The sequence below is a fragment of the Phascolarctos cinereus genome, unplaced genomic scaffold (assembly GCF_003287225.1).
Source record: "Phascolarctos cinereus isolate Bilbo 61053 unplaced genomic scaffold, phaCin_HiC Scaffold_725;HRSCAF=1366, whole genome shotgun sequence".
Classification (NCBI taxonomy): Eukaryota; Metazoa; Chordata; class Mammalia; order Diprotodontia; family Phascolarctidae; genus Phascolarctos; species Phascolarctos cinereus.
Window position 1 is genome coordinate 926325 of NW_027556097.1, and position 25827 is coordinate 952151.

At 37.3% G+C, this 25827-nt stretch overlaps 1 protein-coding gene across 1 annotated transcript in view; it reads left to right on the forward strand.

The window, feature by feature from the left end:
• EPHA6 (EPH receptor A6) overlaps nt 1-25827 on the forward strand; it is a 1178244-nt gene that overhangs the window by 787183 nt on the left and 365234 nt on the right. The window contains exon 7 of the mRNA XM_020977959.2: nt 5353-5515. Coding sequence (XP_020833618.1) covers nt 5353-5515 — 163 coding nt within the window. The remainder of the gene's footprint in view (nt 1-5352; nt 5516-25827) is intronic.

A 25827-nucleotide genomic window follows, 5' to 3' on the forward strand; every position in this document is an offset into this window, starting at 1 on the left:
CAAGGAGGGCAGGTAGGTGGCACAGTGGATAGAGCACCAGCCCTGGAATCAAGAGGACCTGAGTTTGATTTCTGCTTCAGACCCTTACCAGCTACATGACCTTAAGCAAGTCACTTAATCCTGTTTGCCTCAGTTTCTCATCTGTAAAATAAGGTAGAGTAGAAAATAGCAAACCTCTCCAGTATCTTTTCCAAGAAAACCCCAAATAGGTTCACATAGAGTTATACACAATTTAAATGACTCAATAAAAACAACAAAATATACAAGAAGTTGAATATACAAGAAAGAATACTCTCAAGGAGCTTACACTACAGCAGAGTTGGGATATGAAATGTGGAAAAATAATTGTAATCCAAGAAAGAAAATGATTAAGTGCATAGGACAGGTCAAAATTAGCATCATCAGTAGCAGCATAATATGGTGAATAGAGCACTGATGTTGGAGTCAGAAGACTCAGATCTATATCTTAGCTTTGACACTCATAGGCCTTTCCTTCCAGGTAACTAAGTCACTTAGTCTATTTGTAGCTTATGTTTCTCATCTATAATATGAGGATAAAACTATTAACATTATAGATCTTATAGGGGGGAGGCTCAAACCTCTTTGCAGAGGTGGAGCCAAGATGGTGGAGTAAAAGCAATGACTTGCTTGAGCTCTCCCCCAAACCCCTTCAAATACCTGTAAAAATGGCTCTAAATAAATTCTAAAGCAGCAGAACCCACAAAAAGACAGAGTGAAACAAATTTCCAGCCCAAGACAACCTAGATGGTTGATTAGAAAGGTCTATCACACCAGGCTGGGAGAGAAACACAGTTCAGCATGGGTGCACAGGCAAAGACCAGGCCTCAGCAAACCTGGAGCAGACCTCAAAGGAAAGAATCACAGGGAGCTGTGGTGGTTCCCAGACTTCTTAACCCATGCATGACAAAGAGAACTTAGAAGGTCAGTAGGAAAAGTCTGTGACCACAGTGAGAGAGAAGCTTGGTCCCAGCCCCAGTCCCAGCTACAGCTCCAGGATGGTGGCTGCTTCTGGAGCTTCAGGCCCACAGACTGGAGGGGGAATCAAGTGGCTGATAAGAGGGGGATTGCAGGGATCTCTTTGCTTGCACTAAGGCAGGATTCTTTTGCTTTGTCTGTGCTTGGATCTGGGTCACAGTTCTGGGTGGCAAGGAGGAGTGCTGGTATTGTGGAACTTGTAGTGGCAGTAAAGAGAAAATCCTCCTCATGGTTCCAAGACAGAAAAGAGTGTTTGTGGTCACTCATAGACCAGAGCACAGGCCAGAAGAGAAGTAAACATCTCGTTCTTGACCATACCACCTTGAAGAACTGAAAACTCACAAGTCCCTAGAATTTATCTCTGAAAACAGCTGCACAAAACCCCTAAAGCTTGGGACAGTATATTCTCCACACTGGAAGCAGACTCCTACCTTAACAAAGAGTTTATAACTCAAGTAATTAGCTGGGATCATGAGTAAACTGCACAAAAAGTCAGACTATCGAATCTTTCTTTAGTGACAAAGTAGATCAAAACATTCAACCAGAAGAAGACAACAAAGTCAAAGCTCCTACATCTAAAGCCTCCAAGAAAAATATGAATTTGTTCCAGGCCATGGAAGAGCTCAAAAAATATTTTGAGAGGCAAGTAAGAGAAGTAGAGGAAAAACTGGAAAGAGAAATGAGAGCGATGCAAGAAAATCATGAAAAACTAGTCAATAGCTTGCTAAAGGAGACCAAAAAAAACTGAAGAAAACACCTTAAAAAATAGCCTAACCCAAACGGCAAAAGACATCCAAAGAACCAATGAGGAGAATGCCTTCAAAAGCAGAACTGGCCAAATGGAAAAGGAAGTCCAAAAGCTCACTGACAAAAATAATTCCTTAAAAATTAGAATGGAGAAAATGTAAGCTAGTGACTTTATGAGAAATCAAGACACTGTAAAACAAAATTAAACAAATGACAAAATAGAAGACAATATGAAATATCTCATTAGAAAAAAAACTGACCTGGAAAATAGATCCAGGAGAGATAATTTAAAAATTATTGGACTCTCTGAAAGTCATGATAAAAAAAACAAACAAACAAACAAAAAAAGAGCCTAAGCATCACCTTTCAAAAAATTATCAAGGAAAACTGCCCTGGTATTCTAGAACCAGAGGGTGAAATAGAAATTGAAAGAATCCACTGATCACCTCCTAAAAGAGATCCACAAAGGAAAATTCCTAGGAACATTGTAGCCAAATTCCAGAGTTCCCAGGTCAAACAGAAAATATTGCAAGCAGCCAGAAAGAAACAATATAAGTATTGTGGAAACACAATCAGGATAACACAAGATTTAGCAGCTTCTACATCAAGGGATCAGAGGACTTGGAATATGATAATTCGGAGGTCAAAGGAGATAGGATTACACCCACGAATCACCTACCCAGCAAAAATGAGTATAATCCTTCAGGGTTAAAATGAAAATTCAGTGAAATAGAGGACTTTCAAGCATTCTTAATGAAAAGACCAAAACTGATTAGAAATTTTGACTTTGAAATATAAGACTCAAGAGAAGCATGAAGAGATAAACAAGAAAGAGAAATTATAAGGGACTTATTAAGATTGAACTGTTTACTTTCCTACACGGAAAGATGATATTTGTAACTCATGAGATCTTTGCCAGTATTAGGGTAGTTGGAAGGAAAAAATTAGAAAGATGAGAGAGAGAGAGAGAGACAGATAGATAGAGGGCACAGGGTGAGTTGAAGTTGAATGGGTGATATCTGGAGAATAAAATTAAGGGGTGAGAGAGGATTATACTGGGAGAAGGAGAAAGAGAGAGGTAGAATGGGGCAAATTATCACACAAAAAATAGACAAGAAAAGGCATTTGCAGTGGAGTGGAAGTGGGGGAAGATGAGAGGGAATAAGTGAATCTTATTCTCATTGGATTTGGCTTAAGGAGGGAATAACATACACTCTCAATTAGGTATGGAAATCTGTCTTACCCTACAGGAAAATACAGGGAAACGGGATAAGAGAGCGGGGTGATGATAGAGGGAGAAGCAGATTGGGGGAGGGGGTAATCAGAAGCAAACACTTCTGAGGAGGAGTAGGGTCAATAAAGAGAATAAAATAAATTGGGGGCAGGATATGATGAAGGAAAATATAGTTAGTTTTCCACAGCATGACTACTATGGAAGTGTTTTTGCATGACTACACAAGTATAACCTGTATGGAGTTGCTTGCCTTCTCAATGAGGATGGCTGGGGACAGAGGAAAGGAGAACATTTGGAAACCAAAGTTTTAAAAACATATGTTAAAAATTGTTTCCACAAGCAACTGGAAAATAGGATGCATAGGCAATGGGGTATAGAAATCTATGCTGCCCTGCAGGAAAATAGAAGAGGAAGGGGATAAGAGGAGGGGGGAGAGATAGAAGGGAGGGCAGATTACAGGAAAGGGTAATCAGAGTGCATGCTGTCTTGGGGTTGGGGGAGGGATGAGATGGGGAGCAAATTTGGAAACCAAAATTTTGTGGAAGTGAATGTTGAAAACTAAAAATAAATAAATTAATGAATCTCAAAAAAAAAGAAATACAAAAAAAAAGAAGAATGGAATGGGCAGGAAGAGACTTTGAGTCTTCTTGCACAAAATTACTAATATGGAACTGTTTTACGTGATTGCAAATGTATCATCTACATCAGATTGCTTACTGTCTCAGGGAGGGGGACCATCAGGAGAGAGAGAATTTGGAACTCAAACCTTTAAAAACTGTTTAAAATTGTTTTTACATGTAATGGGAGGTAATAAAATGAGTAAACTCCAAAAAAAAATTCTAAAACTATATTTGGTGGAAATGCTTTAAAAATTCCCAGTCCTGAAACATGATAGCAAAATAATTCTAACATTGTATGTTTCATCATATTCTCTTTTTGCCTGACTAACCTCCTTTGGACAACTAAGTGGTGCAGTGAATGCAGCACCAGACCTGGAATTGAGGCCAGCACAATCTGGCCTCAGACACTGGCTATGTGACTCTGGGCAAGTCACTTAACCTTGATTGCCTCAGTTTCCTCACCTGTAAAATGATCTGGAGAAGAAAATTGCAAACCACTCCAGTGTCTTTGCCAAGAAAACCCCAAATGGAGTCACAAAGAGTCAGAAACAACTGAAACAAATGAATAACAACAAAAACATCTTTGACCCATAAAAAAACCTGTGGAGGGAATTTTAAAGAAGTCTGACTAGGATAAATTTGAATGAATCATCCATCCAAACCTACAATCATATTTCAGGGTTCATATTAAGAATAAATAAATAAATAAAGACTGAAACAAAACCATAGGAACAAAATAACCTTTTCAGACACCTACAAAGCCTATACTCCTTCATTGCTATGAGCTCAAATATGGACAGATGAAATTGAATGTTCTGTTCTGAGTCTGTAGTAGATAGCAAGTTTAAATACTTGAACCAAACCCAGCAGTATGATTTTGCAAATCGATTACCTCTTAGTGAGATAAGAGAGACAGAGTTATTTGACAATTAATGCAGGAGACTGGGCCTAAAGTCGCCAGCCCTGCCACTGATTCATTCTGTGACCATGAGCAAGTCTTTCATCCTTTTTATGCTTTTAATTCTTGTTCATAAGATGGATTTCAAAAAAAGAAACCAACCGGCCTCACATAGATCATTTAACCTGCAAATACTGAAAACACAAACAGTCATAGCTAGCGGGCAGTATTCCCAAAGTGATACGATTTTCTTTGTTGTATCTCCAATTAAGTACACACAACTCTTGCTGCTAGTAGGGGAGAAATAAGTTCACAAGTATAGCAGTTAGGTCAGGATAGAAGTTTTCCAATTTTAAAAAATTAATTGATTTTTCCTTTCACCCACAGGTCTACCCACGGATAGCGCCGGCATTTTGGCACTACCTGAGGGTAGAAGTGAGTAGTGGGTCCTTCAATTCTCCCACATTTATCATTTTTTTTTTACTCTGCCAATGTTGATTGATTTCCTCAGTTGCCCATTCTGCCAGTTTCCTTCAGGTACCATTGTGTTTGAACATGCTCTCACACTAATCCCATCCTTTATGAAGAATATAAATCCAGCTCACCCAACCAAAAATGAAATTAACATTTTGATGTGCAATGAAATCAGCTTTCTTAACACGTTTCCAAATCAAGACCATTTCATATACATCATGATGGTAATAAATTTCCAAGTAATGGAAAACCATGTTTGCACCTTGTTTGATCTTGACATTCAGAGTAACCACCAACTGAGCTTTGCTTTGGAATGTGACTCCTGAAAAACTAATGTAACTCCATTTTGTGTCTTCTTTCCTTTTTTTCCCTCTGTTCCCCAGGAGCATGAACAGCTCAGCTATTCTTCTACAAGATCCAAGGCCCCCAGTGTTATCATCACAGGTCTCAAGCCAGCCACAAAATACATATTTCACATCCGAGTGAGGACTGCATCAGGATACAGTGGTTACAGCCAGAAGTTTGAATTTGAAACAGGAGATGAAAGTAAGTTTCTCAGAGAGGCATAAACTGAAGGGTCAATACAGAAGCACCCGAACATGTCTAGACATTTGAAAATCCATTTTTTTCTCCCCAAATAGGATTGTCTTCATGTGAATCCTGGCATGAGTATTTCAATCAATAAGTTCATAGGATTACAAAACTCTATCATAAAGTGTTTTGCTGTCCAAAACATTCAGTCAAAGCACAAGTCAAATTCAATTTCTTTCATGTATGTCATATACAGGAAAGAGTCATGGGTTATAGTCAGAGGACCTGGGCTCAAAACCCAGCTCTGCAGCTAATACTTGCATTACCTTGGGAGTGTCACTTAATCTCTGTGAACCTCAATTTCTTCATCTTTAAAACAAATGAGTTAGAAAAAATAGCCTGTATTATCCTTCCTGGCTATAAATCTATGATTCTATGTATCATGAAATAGAAAGCCTCTAATGCAAGTGCACTCATTTCCTAGCACTAGCATAGTTTTATGGTACCACTAACAGGTTGGGAGAGAATGCCAAAGCAGGAGTATGATTTAAGGAGGTAATTCTCTATTATGTAACCAAAGTTTGTTAGTTCATTCATCTCAATGAAGGCAACCATTTGAACATTATTGGTTCAAGAAAAAAAAATACAGAAAATGTACAGAGCAGGCTATACTATGGGTTGCCTGGCCTCATATCTAAACTAAAATGACATTAAATTGTCTCACTGTACTATAAAACAGATTGGGTAATCAATAGAAAAACGTGTTCAAGGACTTTGAGTAAATATGAACCTTGGAACCAGTAATCCCTTACAAATTTTAAGCCTTGCTTTATTGCTTCTCTTTTCTTCTTTCTTTTTTCCTCTCTGTCACTTTCTTTTTCCTTTCTTTACTTAATAAAATAATATCAGTGCTATGGAGATAATCTGAGTGGCTTTGCTATGCCCCCATTTGGAAAAGTCACCATGCCAACAGTTGTAATGATATATCTGCACCTGTTTAAGCTAAAATAATTATTGTTTTATGATTATTAATGAACAGACAAAATAAGCATATGTGTTCTTCATGGATGTGTATGGAATAAAAATGTGTAGATTTAAATGACTAAAAAGTGTTTCTTGGTTTTTTATGCAGACCTATGGATTTTTTAGTGTAGAAAACTCCTGTTTTGAAAACTCCACCACCATTCCAAATCAGCAGTTTCAAGATTCAATGGAAGTAACACTAGATCTGGAGTTTGATAACTGAGTTCAAATCCTTCTACTACTCTGGCAATTGCCTTAACCTTAGTTCTTTCTCTCAAGATGAGGAGGTTGGGCTAGAAGGCTTCTGAGGTCCCCTCCATCTCTAAATCTGTGATCCAATGAACTCAGAGAGAGTAGGAGGAGGGGACAATGAGAGTCAAAAGCCTTTTACTGAATTGCAGAACTAGTATGTGTCAGAAGCAGGATTTGAACCTAGGTCTTTCTGATTCCAAAGCTAATTCTTTATTCAACCTACTATGCAGTCTTCTTGTATAAACTTAATTAAATATGCCAACCCTTTTTTGCATTTTCAAATATCCTTAATATATGGTTCCACTTTTACCTCTATGAGAGAAAAATTGTCATAATAATATGACCTAGTGAATCTTTGGAGATTGTTTCTCTTAATTGAAATGTAGAAAGATAAAGCCACTAAAATGTCTTCACTTTGCCTTAAAAAACAAATTTTTCATACAAACAAATTTCGTACAAATAAAATTTTAAAACCCTTTCACAGAACGAAACCTAGTAGGTAAGTTTCACTGATAATAATCTGTCATTACTTTGGACTTACCTATTTCTTGGCACAAAGAGTTGTAGTTATTGGAGGAAATTTTTATGTATCAGCAAGGACAATTTTTCTCCCCATGGTGGAGAAGATAAGACAATCAAAAAGCTACAAAGCCCCACCAGGGATATCTCTCCACATCTTTTCTAGAATAAGGAAAATGGTTTCTCTGGTGACATAGTTTTCTTGTCCCTAAATGTAACCCCAACTGTAGAAACCTAAAAGAACACTTGACCAGGGGAAAACATGATCATTAGATGATGTTGGGATGTGTTCAATCTATTATACTATTTTTCTTGTCATTGATTAAACCTATTTATTGCATAATCTAGCTCTAATAGATTGTCAGTTGATTCACTTAAGGTAGGTGGCCTAAGTTTTGGCAAAGTAGGGAATATGAGACATAAGCACATATTCTTTTCAGAACATGCTGTCCAGGGACAGCATTTCTGCCTTCTCTGGATTTACACAGGTGGAGAACCAATGTGAGTCCAAAGTAAGATTAACTTCAGATTCTGTGTGAAGAAAATTAACAGCACCACCAGGAGCTATGAAGTAATGGCAAGAGGGACAATCTTGGATTCCAGAAGCATGATAGCCCCAGGTTTTTGTTTTGGTTTGTTTTGTTCTTACAGGTCCCTTGTCTATGTATTTTTAAAAAAGATTAAAAAATATTACAAATTCGTGGGCCCATGTGAGATATAATGATTTATCAATGAAGATTTAGAAGAATGGGTAAAGAAGAGCTATTTGTTTATTTGGTGCACATGAAGGTTTTTCTTGGTGCCCAGGAGGGATGGGGTTTCAAGATATTCTGAGAAGACTCAGGTCAGTTGGCAGAGAAGCAGGGGAAGCATTTCTGAGTGACTGCCACCCAGGAAAGGATCAGACTAAGCTGCTACTGGGGAATGGGATCCCACTGTTCAAACCACATGAAGGATGGGGGGCAGGGGTCAGTGTCAGTAGATAGGTGGTGTTCTAAGTTGTCTATTGTGAGGAAAGGGAGATTTGGAGTGATGTTAGAGTGCCTATTTCATGGGCATTTAGATTTTCTGCTGTGGCAGGGGGGGAGTCCTGAGTCCCTATCAGTGGGTAAGCATGACCCAGTCCTACTGAGAATGGGTGCTGAGCTGGTTCTCCCCAGAAGTGGGTATCCAGCTTCTGTTTTGGCATGGCAAGAGGTGGTAAGAGTAGTGGATAAGAGTGGCTACTGCCTGATCTTTTATGCTCCTCAATGGAGAGGCAAAACTCCCCAGTGCTGTGTTGTGATCCTAGGGTTAGTGTCAGCAGGTGGGCAGATCTCAAGAGAAATCAGGGAAAACACAGGAGTCTGTGACAGCAGACAGGTGTTTCTCAGAGGATATATGCCCTACATACTTCTTCCCACCATGTATGTCACCAGGGAGTGGTCCAGGAAGAATCAAATACTCCCTCCTCCACCCCATTGGAAGCTTTCCCAAAGAGCAGTACAGGTCATGTAAGCCAGTGAAGACCTTTAGAGGTAGCTGTTGTTGTTATTGTTGTTTGTCATGACATCAGGAAGATGATGCCATGACTGGAAAGTGAATTGGATTTAAGTGAGAGAGGCTGTGCAAGGTCACCTGTCTCACTTTCTCCTCCAGAGCCATCTGTGTCCAGTGGCAAGATATAGATCAGGGATGCCTGGAGATGGCTCTCTGGAGGCAGCTACCACAGCCATATCTCACGTACAAGTCTAAAGCTCCCAGGGCCAGGATATCACAGATCCTCTTCTCAAAGCCACCAGATAGGCACCAAAGGCACATGGTTTCAAGCTAAATTCCAGTATAAAACTGGAATTGCTAGTTATATCCTTTTCTCAGGTTGGGCACGTCTCCAAGTGACTAGAGGTCAGTCAGTGAGGCTCCGAGAAGTTGCTGCTTCTATTCTCCAAAACAGTGGACCTACTTCCACAAGTCTAAAGGCTGTACAGTTCAGAAGACATGGGTTCAAATCTTGCCTATGATACATACTGGCTCTGACTCTAGGCAAGTCACTTAACTTCTCACTGCTCCAGCCAACATCTGCAAAGTAGATGCCAATTTGTATTGGTAAAGAGGGATTCCTCATTGACAGTTCCCTACATAAAGTTCTATAGCCAGCATATAAGTGGTGCCAGTGGGGTCAAAACCAGAGAGTCATATGATCAAGTTGCTTGGCACAGAGCAGAGTGCTTTGTATAGGAGTGTAGACATAGTTATTTTTTTTTAAGTAGCTGTGGTTGTTTCACTGGCAGAAAGTATAAAATCAATCAATCAATCAACAAACAACAATCAATCATTTCCTATGGCCAGGCATGCCACAAAGAGCTAAAGACAAAAAGACAAAAATTAAACAGTTCTTAACCTCCAGGAGCTTATCAGGAGAAAAAGAAAAAGCTGCAGATAAAAATTCTATCAATCTGTAACAAGAAAAGGAGGAGAACCAAGAAAAGAACTGAGGCAAGAAGCCAGCAAGTGTGGCTGTGTAGGATTGAAGGAAGGGACTAAAACCTGTTTAGGGCCAGTTCTGTCATACCAGTGGGTACTTATACCAAGGATTCAGTCTACTGAACTGTACATCCCACATTCCACAAGAAAGCTAAGGCAGCCTTATAGGTGAACATCAGGTAAACATCCAATAGCAAAATGGGAGGGGAGTCAGAAAGTGATTAACAGGACAATTTTAACAAAAAAGGTTGAAACATTAAGGATTTGAAGAAAAAAACTCAGAAAAAGTCAATCCATAAAATCAGTTCTTCTCTGCCTACCCTCCACCCTTTTTCATCATGACCAAGGGAAAAGAGTGGTATAATCCTCCTAATTTTTTCCTGACTTTCTTGCCTCAAAAGATATGAAGCATCCCTCTATAATCAATAAATAAGCATGTGTTGAGTGCCTACCACACTGAGGACACATGACCAAAGCAAAATTGGCTTCAGACAGCTTATAATCTAGCCAAAGGAGACAACATATACATATGAAGGTGTATACACAAAGTAATTTTAAAGGGAAAACACTAATAGCTGATGGCACCAGGAAAAGTCTTATATAGAAACTAGTACTTGAGTTGAACTTTGAAATAAACCAGAAATTATGCCAGACAGAGGTGAGAAGTGTTTATTCCAGACACAGGTGGAGTCCAGTACAGATGGGAAACAAAATTTTTATAAGGAACATCAAAAAGACCAGTTTGGCATGGTATGAGCAGATAGGAGTAATGGACAATGATTGAAAGAGAGTTTGGAACCAAGTTATTAAGCACTTTTAGTGCCTAACAGAATTTATGTTTATACTTATATTTTGGGCAGCGAGGTGTTGTAGAAGGTCTAGGCCTAGAGGAAGACCTGAGTTCAAATACAACCTCAAACACGAGCTGAGTGATCCTAAACAAGTCACTTGACCTTTGTCACCTCAGTTTCTTCATCTGTGAAATACTAATAGCACCTACCTTCCAGGGTTGCTGTGAAGGTAAAATAATATCTATAAAGTATTTAGCAAATTTTAAAAGACTATATAAATACTAACTAGCTATATTTGACTCTAGAGGTATTAAGGAAATGCTGAATTTTACTAAGTTTGGGAGTAATGTGGTAGGGAGAACAATTAAGGGACCATTACAATAATCCAGATCATAGGTTATAAAGGCCTGAACTAAGATGATTATTATGTCAGTAGGGAGAGAAAAAACGGATGCAGAAAAATGTAATGGAGGTAAATTTGCATCATTTGGCAACTGATTGGATATGAGTGTGAGAGAGAATGAAGCAGTAACTTTGAGGCTGTAAAGCTGGGTGACTAGAATGATGGAGAGGTTTAAGAAAAGATAAGTTCTGTTTTGAACACATTAATTTTTGAGATTGCTACAGTACATTTAGTTCGAAGTGTCCAACAGGCATTTGGTGAAGTGTGACTGAAGCTCAAGCTACAAGCAAAACTACATACATGGACTCAGGAGTCAACTACATAGATAGGATTACTGAACCCAGAGGAGGTGATGGGATCACCAAGAGAGAGTGTACAGTGAAAAGAGGAGAAGACCTAGGTCAGGGCTTTTGGGGGGACACCTGCATTTAGGTAATGAAGAATATAAATGATGAAGCAGCAAAAAAGTCAAACAAAAGATCCAGAGATGAGAGAATATCCTGGAGGAAAGGATAAAACACATTATCAAAATGCAGCAAATGGTCCAGAAGGATGAAAACTAAGAAAGGGCCATTGAGTTTGGCCACTGAAATCAGTAGTAAATGGGAAAGTGCTAAGTGCATTTGAGTGCTAAGTTTTGGGGCCAGATTGTTCCAGTGTGCTGCTTGTTTTCTCGAATTGGTTATCTCCTTTAAGTGCTCTGAAACCCCAGCTGACTACAGTTTTGCCTAGCTGTGGTGCTGTCATGGTGAAGTCAGTATATTAGTCAATGAAATGGAGGGGGGAAGAGAGTGGGAAAGAGTAAATTCAGTCACAAGTGCAGGTAGAGGAACCCACCAAACACCAAATTTCCCTTACCTATGGGTTCTTTACCAGCCTACAGCATAGACAGAGAAGCCTGCCTGAGCACAGAAATCTCCAGACTACTGCTGAAAATTAATTCAATTCCATCTTGTCATGTTTGCTTTAATACGAAATTTTCACAGTACCCAATAACATTTGATGAAATGTGTGTATGTGAGGTAGTCTACTTGGATATGCAGTATATTTGCCTTCCAGGAGTGGATATAAACTATGAACAAGAGAAACACAATATGTCTGTCACTGGTTAGATTTCTGGGAGATGTGGAAATGCTTCAGATTTTTTTTGGTAGTTTTATGCTACTTTAGGGTATTGAACTGCCTCTAGAAGGTGTCTCCAAATGTCTGATACATTCATGATGGTAAGTACCTCCTTTTCTCTGATTGTGAAACTGTAGTAGTAGTGGTGGTAGTAGTAGTAGTAGTAGTAGCAGCAGTAGTAGTAGTAATGTCAGATGAGGTTATAAGATTGAGAAGTTAAGTGACTTACTCATAGCCATACAGCTTGTAAATGTCTGAAGCAAGATTTGAACTCAGGTCTTTCTTGACTCCAAGTCTACTACTCTATCCACTGCACCATATTGCCTAGAAATTTTTCAGATAAAAAGAGCATATGAGAAGGCCAGAGTACATTGAAGCAAAGTGAAGGTTTGTCCATTTGGCCAGAAGTCATGAGGCAAACAGCTATATCCAACAAGAACTTAAGTTAAAATCTCATACTTAGAAAAAAAATTACAACAGAATCAAAGATCAAAATTTACTTAGTTTAACATGCTTGGGCACTTGATTTGAATCTTCCCTTGATTGTCCAAGGTCTCTTTTGGAACTGCTACCCACTTTCCTAATTAGATTGGTGAAGTGCTATACTAAAGACCAGCCACAGTCAATGCTGCTGTTTCTCATCAAATTCAAGAGAGAATCAAACAAAAGGCAAAGAAACAAACAAAGGAGATTTGTTTCATTGTATTCTAGAATGAAACAAAGGAGATTTGTTTCATTCTAGAATACAACTTCTTTGAATTGAAATTTACCTAGTTATTTCAAAGCTCAATGGAATGTTATCGGGACAACTACATATTAGCTATTTGTAATCATCTACTACTTCCAAATTGAACTCTAGTTTTGAGTACAGATTTCTGTGTATTAGTTTTAATTGTAGTTGATGACCCTAACTTTCAGTGCCTGAATATAAAATAGAAGGAAGACATATTTAAATATCTTAGAAGAAAGATACCATAACCAATTATTTTAAAACTGTTCACTGTTCACCACTGCCCCTCTTCTTTCTTTATGGAAAGCAAGATAGGATAGGAAATTATTTCTGAAAATGGTATATGTTGAGAGCTATGATGCTTAAAGCCTCATAGTGTCTGAGTGGCAGGGGGAAATTATTGGCCTAAAGAAAGATTGTAATCTGTGCTTTGGGCTTTGGTATCTGAAGCGTGTTAAGGAAGCTGTTCTGGATTTTTTTTGTGCCATTGTTTCATAAAATAATAGATATAGAACTAGAAAGAACCTTAGAGATTATGTAGTCCAATCTCGTCACTTACAACTAAGGAAACTGAGGCACAGAGAGCTTAAATGAAATTAATCACCCAACTTTACTGGCCTATCCACTGTAACACATTGCCAAATTCTGTTCAGATGAAGAGACTTTGTGATTTGAACCCAGGTAGTAATTTTTTTTTTGGCTAGGCAATGGGGTCACACCTAGGACACCGAGGGTCATACAGGTAGTAAGTGTTATATGTCTGGGATTGGATTTGAACTTGGGTCCTCTTGATTCCAGAGCCAGTGCTCTATCCATTGCGCCATCTAGCTGTCCCCTAGGTAGTCTGATTTAAGAGCCAAGATTCTTTGTGCTAAAACAAGCTGCCCCTCACATGCTTTTATTATTTTATTATCTATTATTTTGGGGTTTATAATATATTATCATTATTTAAATTCTATTATTATGTTGCAGTCTTGGAAGTTCTAGGTTCAAATCCTGCCTCTGACACATGTCAGTTTTGTCACCAGGGATAAGTGACTTAATCCTTCAGGTTCTGGGGCAACTAGGAAGTATTAGGAAAGACTATAGTTTAAAGAAGAATATTTATCTGCTTAGGTGGAGGAAGTCTTCACACAGGTAGTTGTCAACAATAATGAAATTACAGGGACAGCAGTGGATAAAGTATCGGGGTCAGGAGGACTTGAGTTCAAATGTGCCTAGGATACTTAGTACCTGTGTGACCCTGAGCAAGTCAGTTAACCCTGATTGTTTCCAGAAAGAAAGAAATGATGGGTCAACAAAATAAAATTTTTATGAATATATATATATATGTGTGTGTGTGTGTGTGTGTGTGTGTGTGTGTGTGTGATTTGATTTATCAACAATCACTTCCATAAGCTTTTGAGTTTTAAATTTTTCTCCCCCTCCTTCCCCACCTCCCTCCCCAAAATGGCATGCAATCTGATATAGGCTATATATATACATTCCTATTAAACGTATTTTCACATTAGGGATGTTGTAAGGAAGAATTAGAACCAATGGGAGGAACCACAAGAAAGAGAAAACAAAAGAAAACAGAAGAAAAAAAGAGCAAATAGAATGCTTTGATCTGCATTCAAACTCCATACTTCTTTCTATGGATATGGATACCATTTTCCATCATGAGATGTTTGCAGATTTCTTAAACCTTAGATCATTGCTGAGAAGGGCTTAGTCTATCAACTTTAGTCATCACACAACATGGCTATTACTGTGTACAATGTTCTCCTGGTTCCCACTCACTTCACTCAGCCTCAGTCCATGAAAATCTTTCTAGGTTTTTCTACAGTGTGTCTGCTCAACCTTTCTTATAGCACAATAGTATTCTTTTACATTCGTATACCACAAGCTGTTCAGCCATTCCGCAACTGATGGGTATCCTCTCAATTTCCAATTCTTTGCCACCACAAAAAGAGCTGCTATCAATATTTTTGCACATGTGGATCTTTTTCCCATTTGTATGATCTCTTTGGGATACAGTCCTAGAAGTGCAATTCCTGGATCAAAGGGTATGCACATTCTTATAGCCCTTTGGGCATAGTTCCAAATTGCTCTCCAGAATGGTTGGATCATTTCACACCTGCACTAACAATGCATTAGTGTTCCAATTTTCCCACATCTTCTCCAACATTTATCATTTTCCTGTTTTCTCATGCTGGCCAGTCTGTTAGGTGTAATGTGGTAGCTCAGAGCTGTTTTGATTTGCATTTCTCTAATCAATAGTGATTTACAGCATTCTTTCATATGATTATAGATGGCTTTAATTTCTTCATCTGAGAACTGCCTGTTCATATCCTTTGATCATTTATCAATTGGAGAATGATTTGCATTCTCATAACTTTGATGCAATTCTCCATGTATTTTAGAGGATAAGACCTTTTTCAGAGACACTGGTTGTAAAAATTGTTTGCCCTCTTTCAGCCTCCCTTCTAATCTTGTTTGCATTGGCTTTGTTTGTGCAAAAACTTTTCAATTTAATGGAATGAAAATCATCCATTTTGCATTTCATAATGTTCCCTATCTCCTGTTTCATCATTAATTCTTCTGTTCTTCATAAATCTGATAGGTGAACTATGCCATGCTCTCCCAGTTTGCTTATAGTTACATATATATTTATTTATTTATTTAATTATTTGTTTATGCGCGCACACATATATATGTATATATAATAGTTATATGTGTGTATGTGTGTATATATATATATATTTACATATATATGTGTGTATGTGTATATGTATACACACACACACACACACACACAGATATATATATCATGAGCCCATTTTGATTTTATTTTGGTATATGGTGTGAGGTTTTGGTCTATGTATAATTTTTGCCATACTCTTTTCCAGTTTTCCCAGCAATTTTGCCAAACAGGGATTTTTTTTCCCAGAAGCTGGGGTCTTTGGATTTATCAAATAGTAGATTGCTGTAGTCTTTGACTACTGTGTCTTGCATACCTAATCTATTCCACTGATCCACCACTCTATTTCTTAACCAGTACCAAGTAGTTTTGATAATTGCTGCTTTATAATACAATTTAAGATCTGGAATGACTAGGCCACTTTGCCCTGCATGTCTTTTTATTAGTTCCCTTGGTATTCTGGACCATTTGTTCTTCCAAATGAATCTTATTATTTTTTCTAACTCTATAAAATAATTTTTGGTAGTTTGATTGGTATGTCGCTGAATAAGTAAATTAGTTTAGAGAGAATTGTCAATTTTATCATATTAGCTCTCCCTACCCATGAGCAACTGGTGTTTTTCCAATTATTTATATCTGACTTTATTTGTGTGAAAAGTGTTTTGTAATTTTGTTCATATACTTCCTGAGTTTCAGTATGTAGACTCCTAAATATTTTATAATGTGTACAGTAACTTTAAATGTAATTTCTCTTTCTATCTCTTGCTATTTGGCTTTGTTGATAATATAAAGAAATGCTAATGATTTATATGGATTTATTTTATAGCCTGAAACTTTGCTAAAGTTGTTTATTATTTCAAGTAGTTTTTTCACTTGATTCTCTAGGATTCTCTAAGTATATCATCATATCATCTGCAAAGAGTGATAGCTTTGTTTCTTCTTTGCCTGTTCTAATACCTTCAATTTCTTTTTCTTCTCTTGTTGCAAAAGCTAACATTTCCAGTATGATATTGAAAAACAGTGGTGATAATGGACATCCTTGTTTCACCCCAGATTTTACTGGAACTGCTTCTAGTTGTCCCCATTACATATGATGCTTGCTGAAGGTTTTAGGTAGATGCTACTTGTCATTTTAAGGAAGACTCCATGTATTTCTTTGCTCTCTAGTGTTTTTAATAGGAATGGATGTTGTGTTTTGTCAAAAGCTTTTTCCGCATGTATTGATATGATCACGTGGTTTCTGTTAGTTTTGTTATTGATATGATTAATTCTGCTGATAGTTTTCCTAATATTGAACCAGCCCTGCATTCCTGGTATAAATCCTACCTGTTCCTGGTGTACTATTCTTGTGATAATTTCCTGTAATCCACTTGCTTATATTTTATTTAAATTTTTTGCATCTATATTCATTAGGGAAATTGGTCTATAATTTTCTTTCTCTGTTTTGACTCTTCCTGGTATAGGTATCAGCACCATATTTGTATCATAAAAAGAATTTGGTAAGACTCCTTCTTCACCTATTTTCCCAAATAGTCTATATAGTATTAGAATTAATTGTTCTTTAAATGTTTGATAGAATTCACTTGTAAATCCATCTGGCCTGGAGATTTTTCCTAGGGAGTTCACCAATGGCTTGATCAATTTCCATTTCTGACATGGGGTTATTTAAGAATTTTGCCTCCTCTTGTGTTAATCTGGGCAATTTATATTTTTGTAAATATTCATCCTTTTCACTAAGATTGTCAAATTTGTTGGCGTACATTGGCAAAATAATTCCTAATTATTGTTTTAATTTCCTCTTCCTTGGTGGTGTTCACTCTTTTAATTTTTGATACTGGTAATTTGGCTTTCTTCTTTCTTTTTTTAAATTAAATTAATCAAAGGTTTATCTATTTTATTGGTATTTCTTTCATAAAACCAGCTCTTAGTTTTATTTATTAGTTCAATACTTTTTTTATTTCAATGTTATTAATTTTTCCTTTGGTTTTCAATATTTCTAATTTGGTGTTTAATTGAGGATTTTTAATTTGTTCTTTTTCTAGTTTTTTTTTTAGTTTTATGTCTAATTCATTGATCTCCTCTTTCTCTATTTTATTCATGTAAGCATTGAGAGATATAAAACTTCTCCTAAGAACTGCTTTCACTGCATCCCATAGGTTTTGGTATGTTGTCTCATTATTATCATTCTCTTGAATGAAATTATTGATTGTTTCTATGATTTGTTGTTTGACCCAATCATTTTTTAGGATTAGATTATTTAGTTTCCAATTATTTTTTAGTCTGTCTTTCCATGGCCCTTTATTACATATAATTGTTATGCATAATGATCTGAAAAAGATGCATTTAACATGTCTGCCTTTCTGCATTGGATTGTGAGGTTTATATGCCCTGATATATGGTTAATTTTTGTGTATGTGACATGAATCACTGAGAAAAACATATATTACTTTCTATCCCCATTCAGTTTTCTCCAGAAGTCTACCATACCTAACTTTTCTAATATTCTATTTACCTCCTTAACTTCTTTCTTGTTTATTTTGTGGTTAGATTTATCCAGTTCAGAGAGGGGGAGGTTGAGGTCCCCCACTACTATAGCTTTTGTGTCTATTTCTTCCTGTAGCTCCCTGAACTTCCCTGCTAAGAATTTGGATGCTATACCATTTGGTGCATATATGTTTAGTAATGGTATTACTTCATTGTTTATGGTGCCTTTTAGCAAGTGTAGTTTCCTTCCTTATCTCTTTTGATAAGATCTATTTTTGCTTTTGCATTGTCTGAGATCAGGATTGCTATTCTTGCTTTTTTTTTTACTGCAGCTGAAGCATAATATCTTCTACTCCAAACTTTTACCTTTACCCTGTATGTTTCCTTCTGTTTTAACTGTGTTTTCTGTAAACAATATATTGTAGGATTATGGTTCTTAATCCATTCTGCTATCTGCTTCTGTTTTATGGGAGAGTTCATCCCATTCACATTCACAGTTATGATTACTATCTGTGACTTTCTATCCATCCTATTTCCCCCCTGTTTATACTTTTCTTTCTCCTTTTTCCTTTTCCTTCCTCACTAGTGTTTTGCTTTTGACCACAGCCTCCCTCAGTCCCACCTTCCTTCTATTAGCTCCCTCCCTTTTCTTCCCCTTCCTCTTTCTACTTCTTCCCTTCCTTCTATCCCTCCTCCCTATTTTTCCCCTTTTTCCCCTCCTACTGCCTACAGGGCAAATTAGATTTCTATATGTAACTGATTATTTTATTCCCTGTTGGGAGTCAAATCTTGTTTCAAACAATGCTTATCTCCCTCCCTTCTTTCCCTCTACTGTAATAGGTTTTTGTGCCTTTTCCTGTAATGTAATTTACCCTTGTCTGCCTCCTGCTTTCCTTTTCTCTCACTACATTTTCTTAGTTAGATCAGATTAATCCACTTACTTAGATCTATTTAACCCATTCGATTAGATTTTTTTTATCATTACATCAAAGTCAACTTATACTCACCTCCTCTATGTATATCCCTTCAAAATGGTGTAATAACAATAGATTCTCAAAAGTTACAAGTGTCATCTTTCCTTGTAGGGATGTAAACATTTTGCTCTTATTAATAACATGTTTTTTCTCATTTACCTTTTTATGATTCTCTTGAGTCTTGTATTTGAAGATCAAATTTTCTATTGAGCTCTGGTCTTTTTATCAGGAAGGTTTGTAAGTCCCCCATTTTGTTGAATGTCCATCTACTTCCCTGAAAGATTATGCCCATTTTTGCTAGGTACTTGATCCTTGATTGTAATCCAAACTCCTTTGACTTAGAGAATATCTTATTCTACACCCCTATGATCTTTTAATGTAGAAGCTGCAAGGTTCTGTGTAATCCTGACTGTGGTTCCATGATATTTAAACTGTTTCTTTCTGGCTGCTTGCAGTATTTTCTCTTTGACTTGGTAATTTTGGAATTTGCCTATGATATTCCTTGGTGTTTTCAATTTGGGATCTCTTTCAGAAGGGAATCAGTGGGTTCTTTTAGGGCTATTTTAGCCTCTGGTTATAGAACCTCAGGGCAATTTTCCTTGATGATTTCCTGAAAGGTAATGTCCAGGCTCTTTTTTTCAATCATGATTCATATTTTTCTTGGAGGCTTTAAATATGAGCTTTGACTTTGTTGTCTTCTTCTGGTTGTATGTTTTGATCTTCTTTGTTACCAAAGAAAGATTCTATGGTCTGTCTTTCTTTTGCACAGTTTGCTCATGATCTCAGCATGTTACCTGACTTATAAACTCTTTGTTTAAGTTAAGGGTTTGCTTCCAGTGTGGAGAATGTACTGTCCCAAGCATCAGGGGTTTTGTGCAGCTGTTTTCAGAGATACTTCTAGGGACCTGTAAATTTTCAGTTCTTCCAAGGTGCTATGATCAAGGGCCTGTGCTCTGCTCTATGAGTGACCATAAGCATGCTTTTCTGCCTTTGAACTGTGAGAAGGAGTTTCTCCTCACTGCTACTACAAGCTCCACCACACCAGCACTCCTCTTGCCCCAGGGTCGACACCTAGAACTGTGACCCAGATCCAAGCACAGGTAAAGCAAGAGAATCTTGCCTCATTGCCAGCAAAGAGATCCTCACAATCCCCTTCTGATCAATCACTTGATTCCCCCTCAGTCTGTGGGCCGGAAGCTCAGCAAGCAGCCACCGCCCTGGAGCTGCTCCAGGACTGGGTCTGGGACCTAGCTTCTCTCTCACCATCATCACAGACTTTTCCTACTGACCTTCTAAGTTGTCTTTGAAGTTTGTGGGTTGAGAAGTCTGGAAACCACCAGAGCTCCCTGTCATTCAGTCCCCTGAGGCCTGCTCTAGCTTCACTAAGGGCTGTTTTGCCTGTGCATCCACACTGAACTGCATTCCTCTGCCTGCCCAGTGTGATAGACCTTTCCAATCAACCATCCAGGCTGTCTTGGGCTAGACATTTGTTTCACTCTATCTTTTTGTGGGTTCTGTTGTTTTAGAATTTGTTTAGAGCCATTTTTTACAGGTATTTGAAGGGGTTCAAGAGAGAGCTCAACCAAGTCACTGCTTTTACTCCACTATCTTGGCTCCTGTCCAATTGTATTTTTTAAGGACTTGTTTTCTGCAGTTAATTTTTGTCCTTCCTTTTCCAAGCTATTGATTCTCTCTTGCATACCTCTCATTTCTTTTCCCAATTTTTCTTCTACCTCTCTCATTTGACTATTAAAATCCTTCTTGAGCTCTTCCAAGAAGGCTTTTTGGGCTTCAGACCAGTTCACAATCCCTTTTGAGGTTCCAGATGTGGGTTTGTTGACAGTATTGTCCTCTTCAGAATTTCCCCCTTGATCTTCGTTATCCCCATAATAAGAATCTACAGTACATTTCTTTTTGCTCATGGTGTTTGTTTATTTCTTGACCTTTAAAAAAAATTGAGTTCTCCTGATGGGGAACAGGGAGCACTGACACAAGCTTCTTGTGCTGTGAGGCCAGGTGTTGGTCACTGGCTTTGTGTGCTAGGGCCTGTGATGCTGGCAGTTGATTGCTGTGGGATTCTGGCAGGTTACATGGTGTTGGGCTGGAATTAACAACACTGGAACTTTAGGGGTAGGATTGGATAGTCTGGCCCCTGGAGGATGCCTGCTTACCCGGGCCTTTTCTTTCCCTCCTTTTGCTTTCTTCAGCTCCTTTCACATGGATGTTTCACTGCTGTGGGATGTTTCTCTGCCTGGGGCCCTCGTAGCACTTCCCAGAGTTTTGCTGAGGCACTGGGAGACTTGAATGCTGGAGAACACCAAAACATGTGGTGATTTTCTGAGCTAGTTTCCCACTGGTTCCCCTGCCTACACTGAGGCACTAGAGGGTCCTGGTGTTGGTGTTTGTCTGCTCCACCACCTGGTGTTTAGGATCTTCCCCTGGTAAGCTGAGGTGGGGCTTTCAGCTAGCTTGCTTGGGACATGTCATGTTCTGTACTGCTCCCCTTTCCCCAGGGCAAGTTGGCCTTTACCACTAATCCCTCAAGCTGCTTGGGCTATCTTACTGCTGCACCTTGTCTTTCTTCTGGTTCAGCTGTTCCAGGGTTTTTCTTGGGGTGATATTTTCTAGGCTTTCAGAGGTTAATAAGGGACAGTAAGAGTGACTTACTTCTTATTCCACCATCTTAGCCCCAGGAAGCAGAACTCCAACAACATAAAATTGAAGAGCACTTAGAATCAGGATAGTTTTAACGAGTAGAACATCATTGAGGTGATGCTTCTAGAATTTTTTTTGCTTGGTTTGTTCCTGGATTGACACTGCATTTTTTGAACTTCCACCATTGAATCTGCCTAGATCTGACATCAGAATCATTATAGGCATTTCAGTTGAAACACTTTTTGGGTTGCTACCACTTACTTAAATGTTTATGAAAACTATTAAGTGATTCCTTTGCATAACTTAAAAAATGCCAGACCATTTCATCCCACATGCCTGTATTCTAAAACGCTGTCCTTTGTTCAATAATTTGGAGTGCACAAGAAAATAAATGATTTATCAGATAAACATCAAATCTGAGGCAGTCATGAGATTCATCAACTTTTTTTCTCCTTTCAGGTAATTTTAGATTTCAGATTTGAAACTGTAGCTCTTGCTGTCTAGTTTGCCCTCTACAGCTAAAAGCAAAGCATTCTTTGAATGTCCTCATATTTGTAGTTAAAATTTGTAGTATTACTAGGCAACTATTATTTACTCCCTTCCTAGGTCATATTGAGGGGATTATTTTGGGAGGAAATGTGTTTTTTGTCTGATTCAATCTTAAGTTACTATGGAATCATTCTCTACTGCATACTCTAAAGCCTCATCATGGTGGAGAGACACTCCTAGGCTGTCAAATGCTATGCCAGAGAAGTGAGGGTTCTTCTAGGTCATAGCTAGAAAGGATTCACATATCTGATGTCTGCCAAACAACAACAACAAAATACCTTATTCAAGCACCTAAATTCAAAGAAGGTCATCACCAGTTTGACCATAGCAACTGTCAAACACAGTGATAATAAAGAAGTTGCAGGCAGCTTTGATTAAAAGAGTACACACACAGGGAAGTCACAGCTCTTTGAAAGAAGTGTGATAAAATCATAACATCATAGAATTTTAGAGATGGAAGGGACTTTGGAGACTGGCTAGTCCAATCCCCCTTCTTTTACAGATGATAAAACTGGGGTTAAGTGCTTTACTCAGTATCAAATGGGTGTTAAGTGGCAGAGCCAGGTTTTGAATTCAAGTCCATTAAATTCAAATCCAGCACTGATTGCCCTATACCACCTTTAAGAAAGATTAGCCTAAAGGACTAATTTAGTTATATTTTATACATTTAAATAAACTTATTCTGCTTGATCCAACTCCTAGCTTAGCTGTCAGCCTACACTTACTATTATTAGGCAAAGAAAGAAGACAGAGTTCTTTAACTTATATTTTGCTTTCATTTTCTCTGACAAGGAAAATGTTCTTTGGAAAGTAAAGGACAAAATTGTCTAATGTGAAGTCAATACCAAAGATAAGTAGAGAGATAGTAAATTAGTACCTAATCTTCCTGAGTTCAAGTCACTTGGATCATGTCATTAATATACCAGGCTATTGAAAGAACCGACAGATGTGATGGCACAGCTATTGTGGCAGAATTTTAGGACATACTATAAATAAGTTGCTTGGCAAAATTCTATAAAATGAACAAGTAATCACAAGAGCCAAGGTGGCTTCCTCAAAAAGACGGCATCCCAGATGATAGTTCCTTATTAACAGAGTTACTAGTACATCCTTTTTAAGGCTAGTGCCTCTCCTCTTCATTATACCCAATTTATCTTGTCTATATGTTGTTTGTACATACTTGTTTGAGCATTGTTTCTTCCATTAAAGTATGAGTTCCTTGAGAGCAGAGACTGTTTTTTTGCCCTTCTTCACCTAACCCCAGTGATACAAATGTTCTTGGCATGTGTAGTCACTTAATAAGTGTTTATTTACTGACTAACTAAACTGGTAAATGAGTGGGATGCTATAGATATAGTTTACATAGATTGCAGCAAATTATTTGTTGATATCTCATGCTGTCCTTACTGACAGATGAGAAGATGTGGACTGGACAGATGAATTTTGAACTTACTGGATAACTGCACTCAATCAAAGAGCAAAAATAATTAATGGCTTGATGTTAACTGAAGAGGAACTCTTTAATGGAGAGCTTCAGTGATCTATGCATTTCTCTATGCTGCTTAACATTCTTATCAAAGGTTTAGTAAAAGTCCAAATTGCATGCTTGTCAGGTTTATAGATGACAGAAAGCAGGAAGGAATAACTGACCAATGAGAAGGTCAAATCAATATCCCAAAAGATCCAAATAGTCCAGAACCTTGGGTCAAATCGTACTGGATAAAATGCATAAGAATAAATGTAAAGGTTTACATTTATGTTCAAAACTCTATTTCATGAGTATAAAATGAAGACGGCTTAACAAGAAAACAATTTATCTGAAAATGATCCAATGGTTTTAATGGACTGCTAGCTCATATGAGTCAGTAGTATGATGTGGCAACCAAAAACATGACCTTAGGTTTCAAAGAAGTAAAGTGACCAGAACCAGTGAGATGATCATTTTAATTATGCTCTGCCTTCAATAGTTAATAATTTGTTAATGTAAATGTTCATTAATATCTGAAATACTATGCCATTTCAAGCACCATATTTTAGGAAAGAAAATGATAAATTGTAGAGCATCAAGATGAGGGGAGATAGGATGGTAAATAACCTTGAAGAGGCACCACATTAGAATCAATCGGAGTAACTGGAGATAGTTATTGCAGGACAACATAGATAGCTGTCTTCAAATATTTGAAGATACATTATCATGTGGAAAGGATATTAAATTTTTTTAGCTTAGTCCCAGATAGTAGAACTAGGATACAGCATGACGGAAAATACAAAATGGTAGATTTAAGCTTTAATGAAAAGAAAACCTTCCCACCAATTTCTAACATTCTAAAGTTGAATTGGCATACTCAGAGGTCATAGTAGAATCTGTTAAATAATTGAAGAACTTATTATTATTATTATTAACATTATCATTATTATTAGAACTTATTAAAGAAGTAAAGAAAAAATTATACACTTGATTTTTGTCATATTTACATCATATTTGTATTGTTCTGTTCAAAGAAAAAGAAAATCCAACTGCCTTGCAGCTATTATCATTTATGTTACAGATGTCTTGTGTCTCCAAGGAAGAGTTGAGAACAAAGCAAAGGCTCCTAAATCATCAATAAAGTAATCTATACCTGACTGAAGTTACTTCAAAATCTAATCTGATTAAATTTAGAAAAAAAAACCAGATTGATAATGAAATATAGATTTAAAGAAATAAAGCAAGAGAAATAATATCATCAAGAAAAGGAAAAGCAATGAAGTGCCTGTTATAATTTTATACACTATCAAAATATTGTATTGTTTGCAAATTTATCCTTTGATGGCAGGGGAAAATAGCTATAACAGATTTGTAAAATAATTGTTTTATATATGCCATTCCAAATAAAAAAAACAAATTCTGCTGAATCTTCTAGGCTGCTAGTAACCTCCACTGTAACTTCAAGGTATATCTTACCTTATGAACTCTTTAGCTTTTTAACCAAAATTTAAAGAGAACAATTGTAATACTGTGATCTAACCAGGAACTTACCTCTTCCACTACCATATAAGGAATCCTAGTGACCTAAGAAAATTTATTCATTTTGGCATAGAAGTGGTAGCTTCCATTCTCTCCATGATAACTAATTATACTTTAAAATTTCAGCTTTGTGTTAATAGGCAATTTCTCTTGTTGGCTACCTAAAGCCATTTTATGGCACAAAAGCCAATGTTTTAAAAATTATTTATCCACATCAACTAAAAGCAAAGAAGGCACTGGGGAGGGGGAGGTGTACCACATGAAATGATGAGTAAGAATTAAGCATGATGGTTTTAGAAACCAAATTGTCAATTATTGCATAAATACAGTGGTTTTAAATGCTAAATATTAGACTGTGTCTAACAAAAGAGAGATCCATGGGCAGGCAGAAAGAGAGAATGAGCAGAAAAGGAAGGACTAAATTCAACCAATTGCTTATTTTGGAAATAAATGTAATTTCATCACTTACAGCAGTGGTGTCAAATTCAAATAGAAATAAGGACTACTAACTACACATCAAATTAACTTTAAACATAATATTATTATTGTTCAGTCATTTCAGTCATGTCCAACTCTTCATGACCCCATTTTGGGTTTTCTTTGTTAAGATACTGGATTGCTTCAACTCATTTTACAGGTGAGGAAACTAAGGCAGAGTCAAAGTGATTTGCC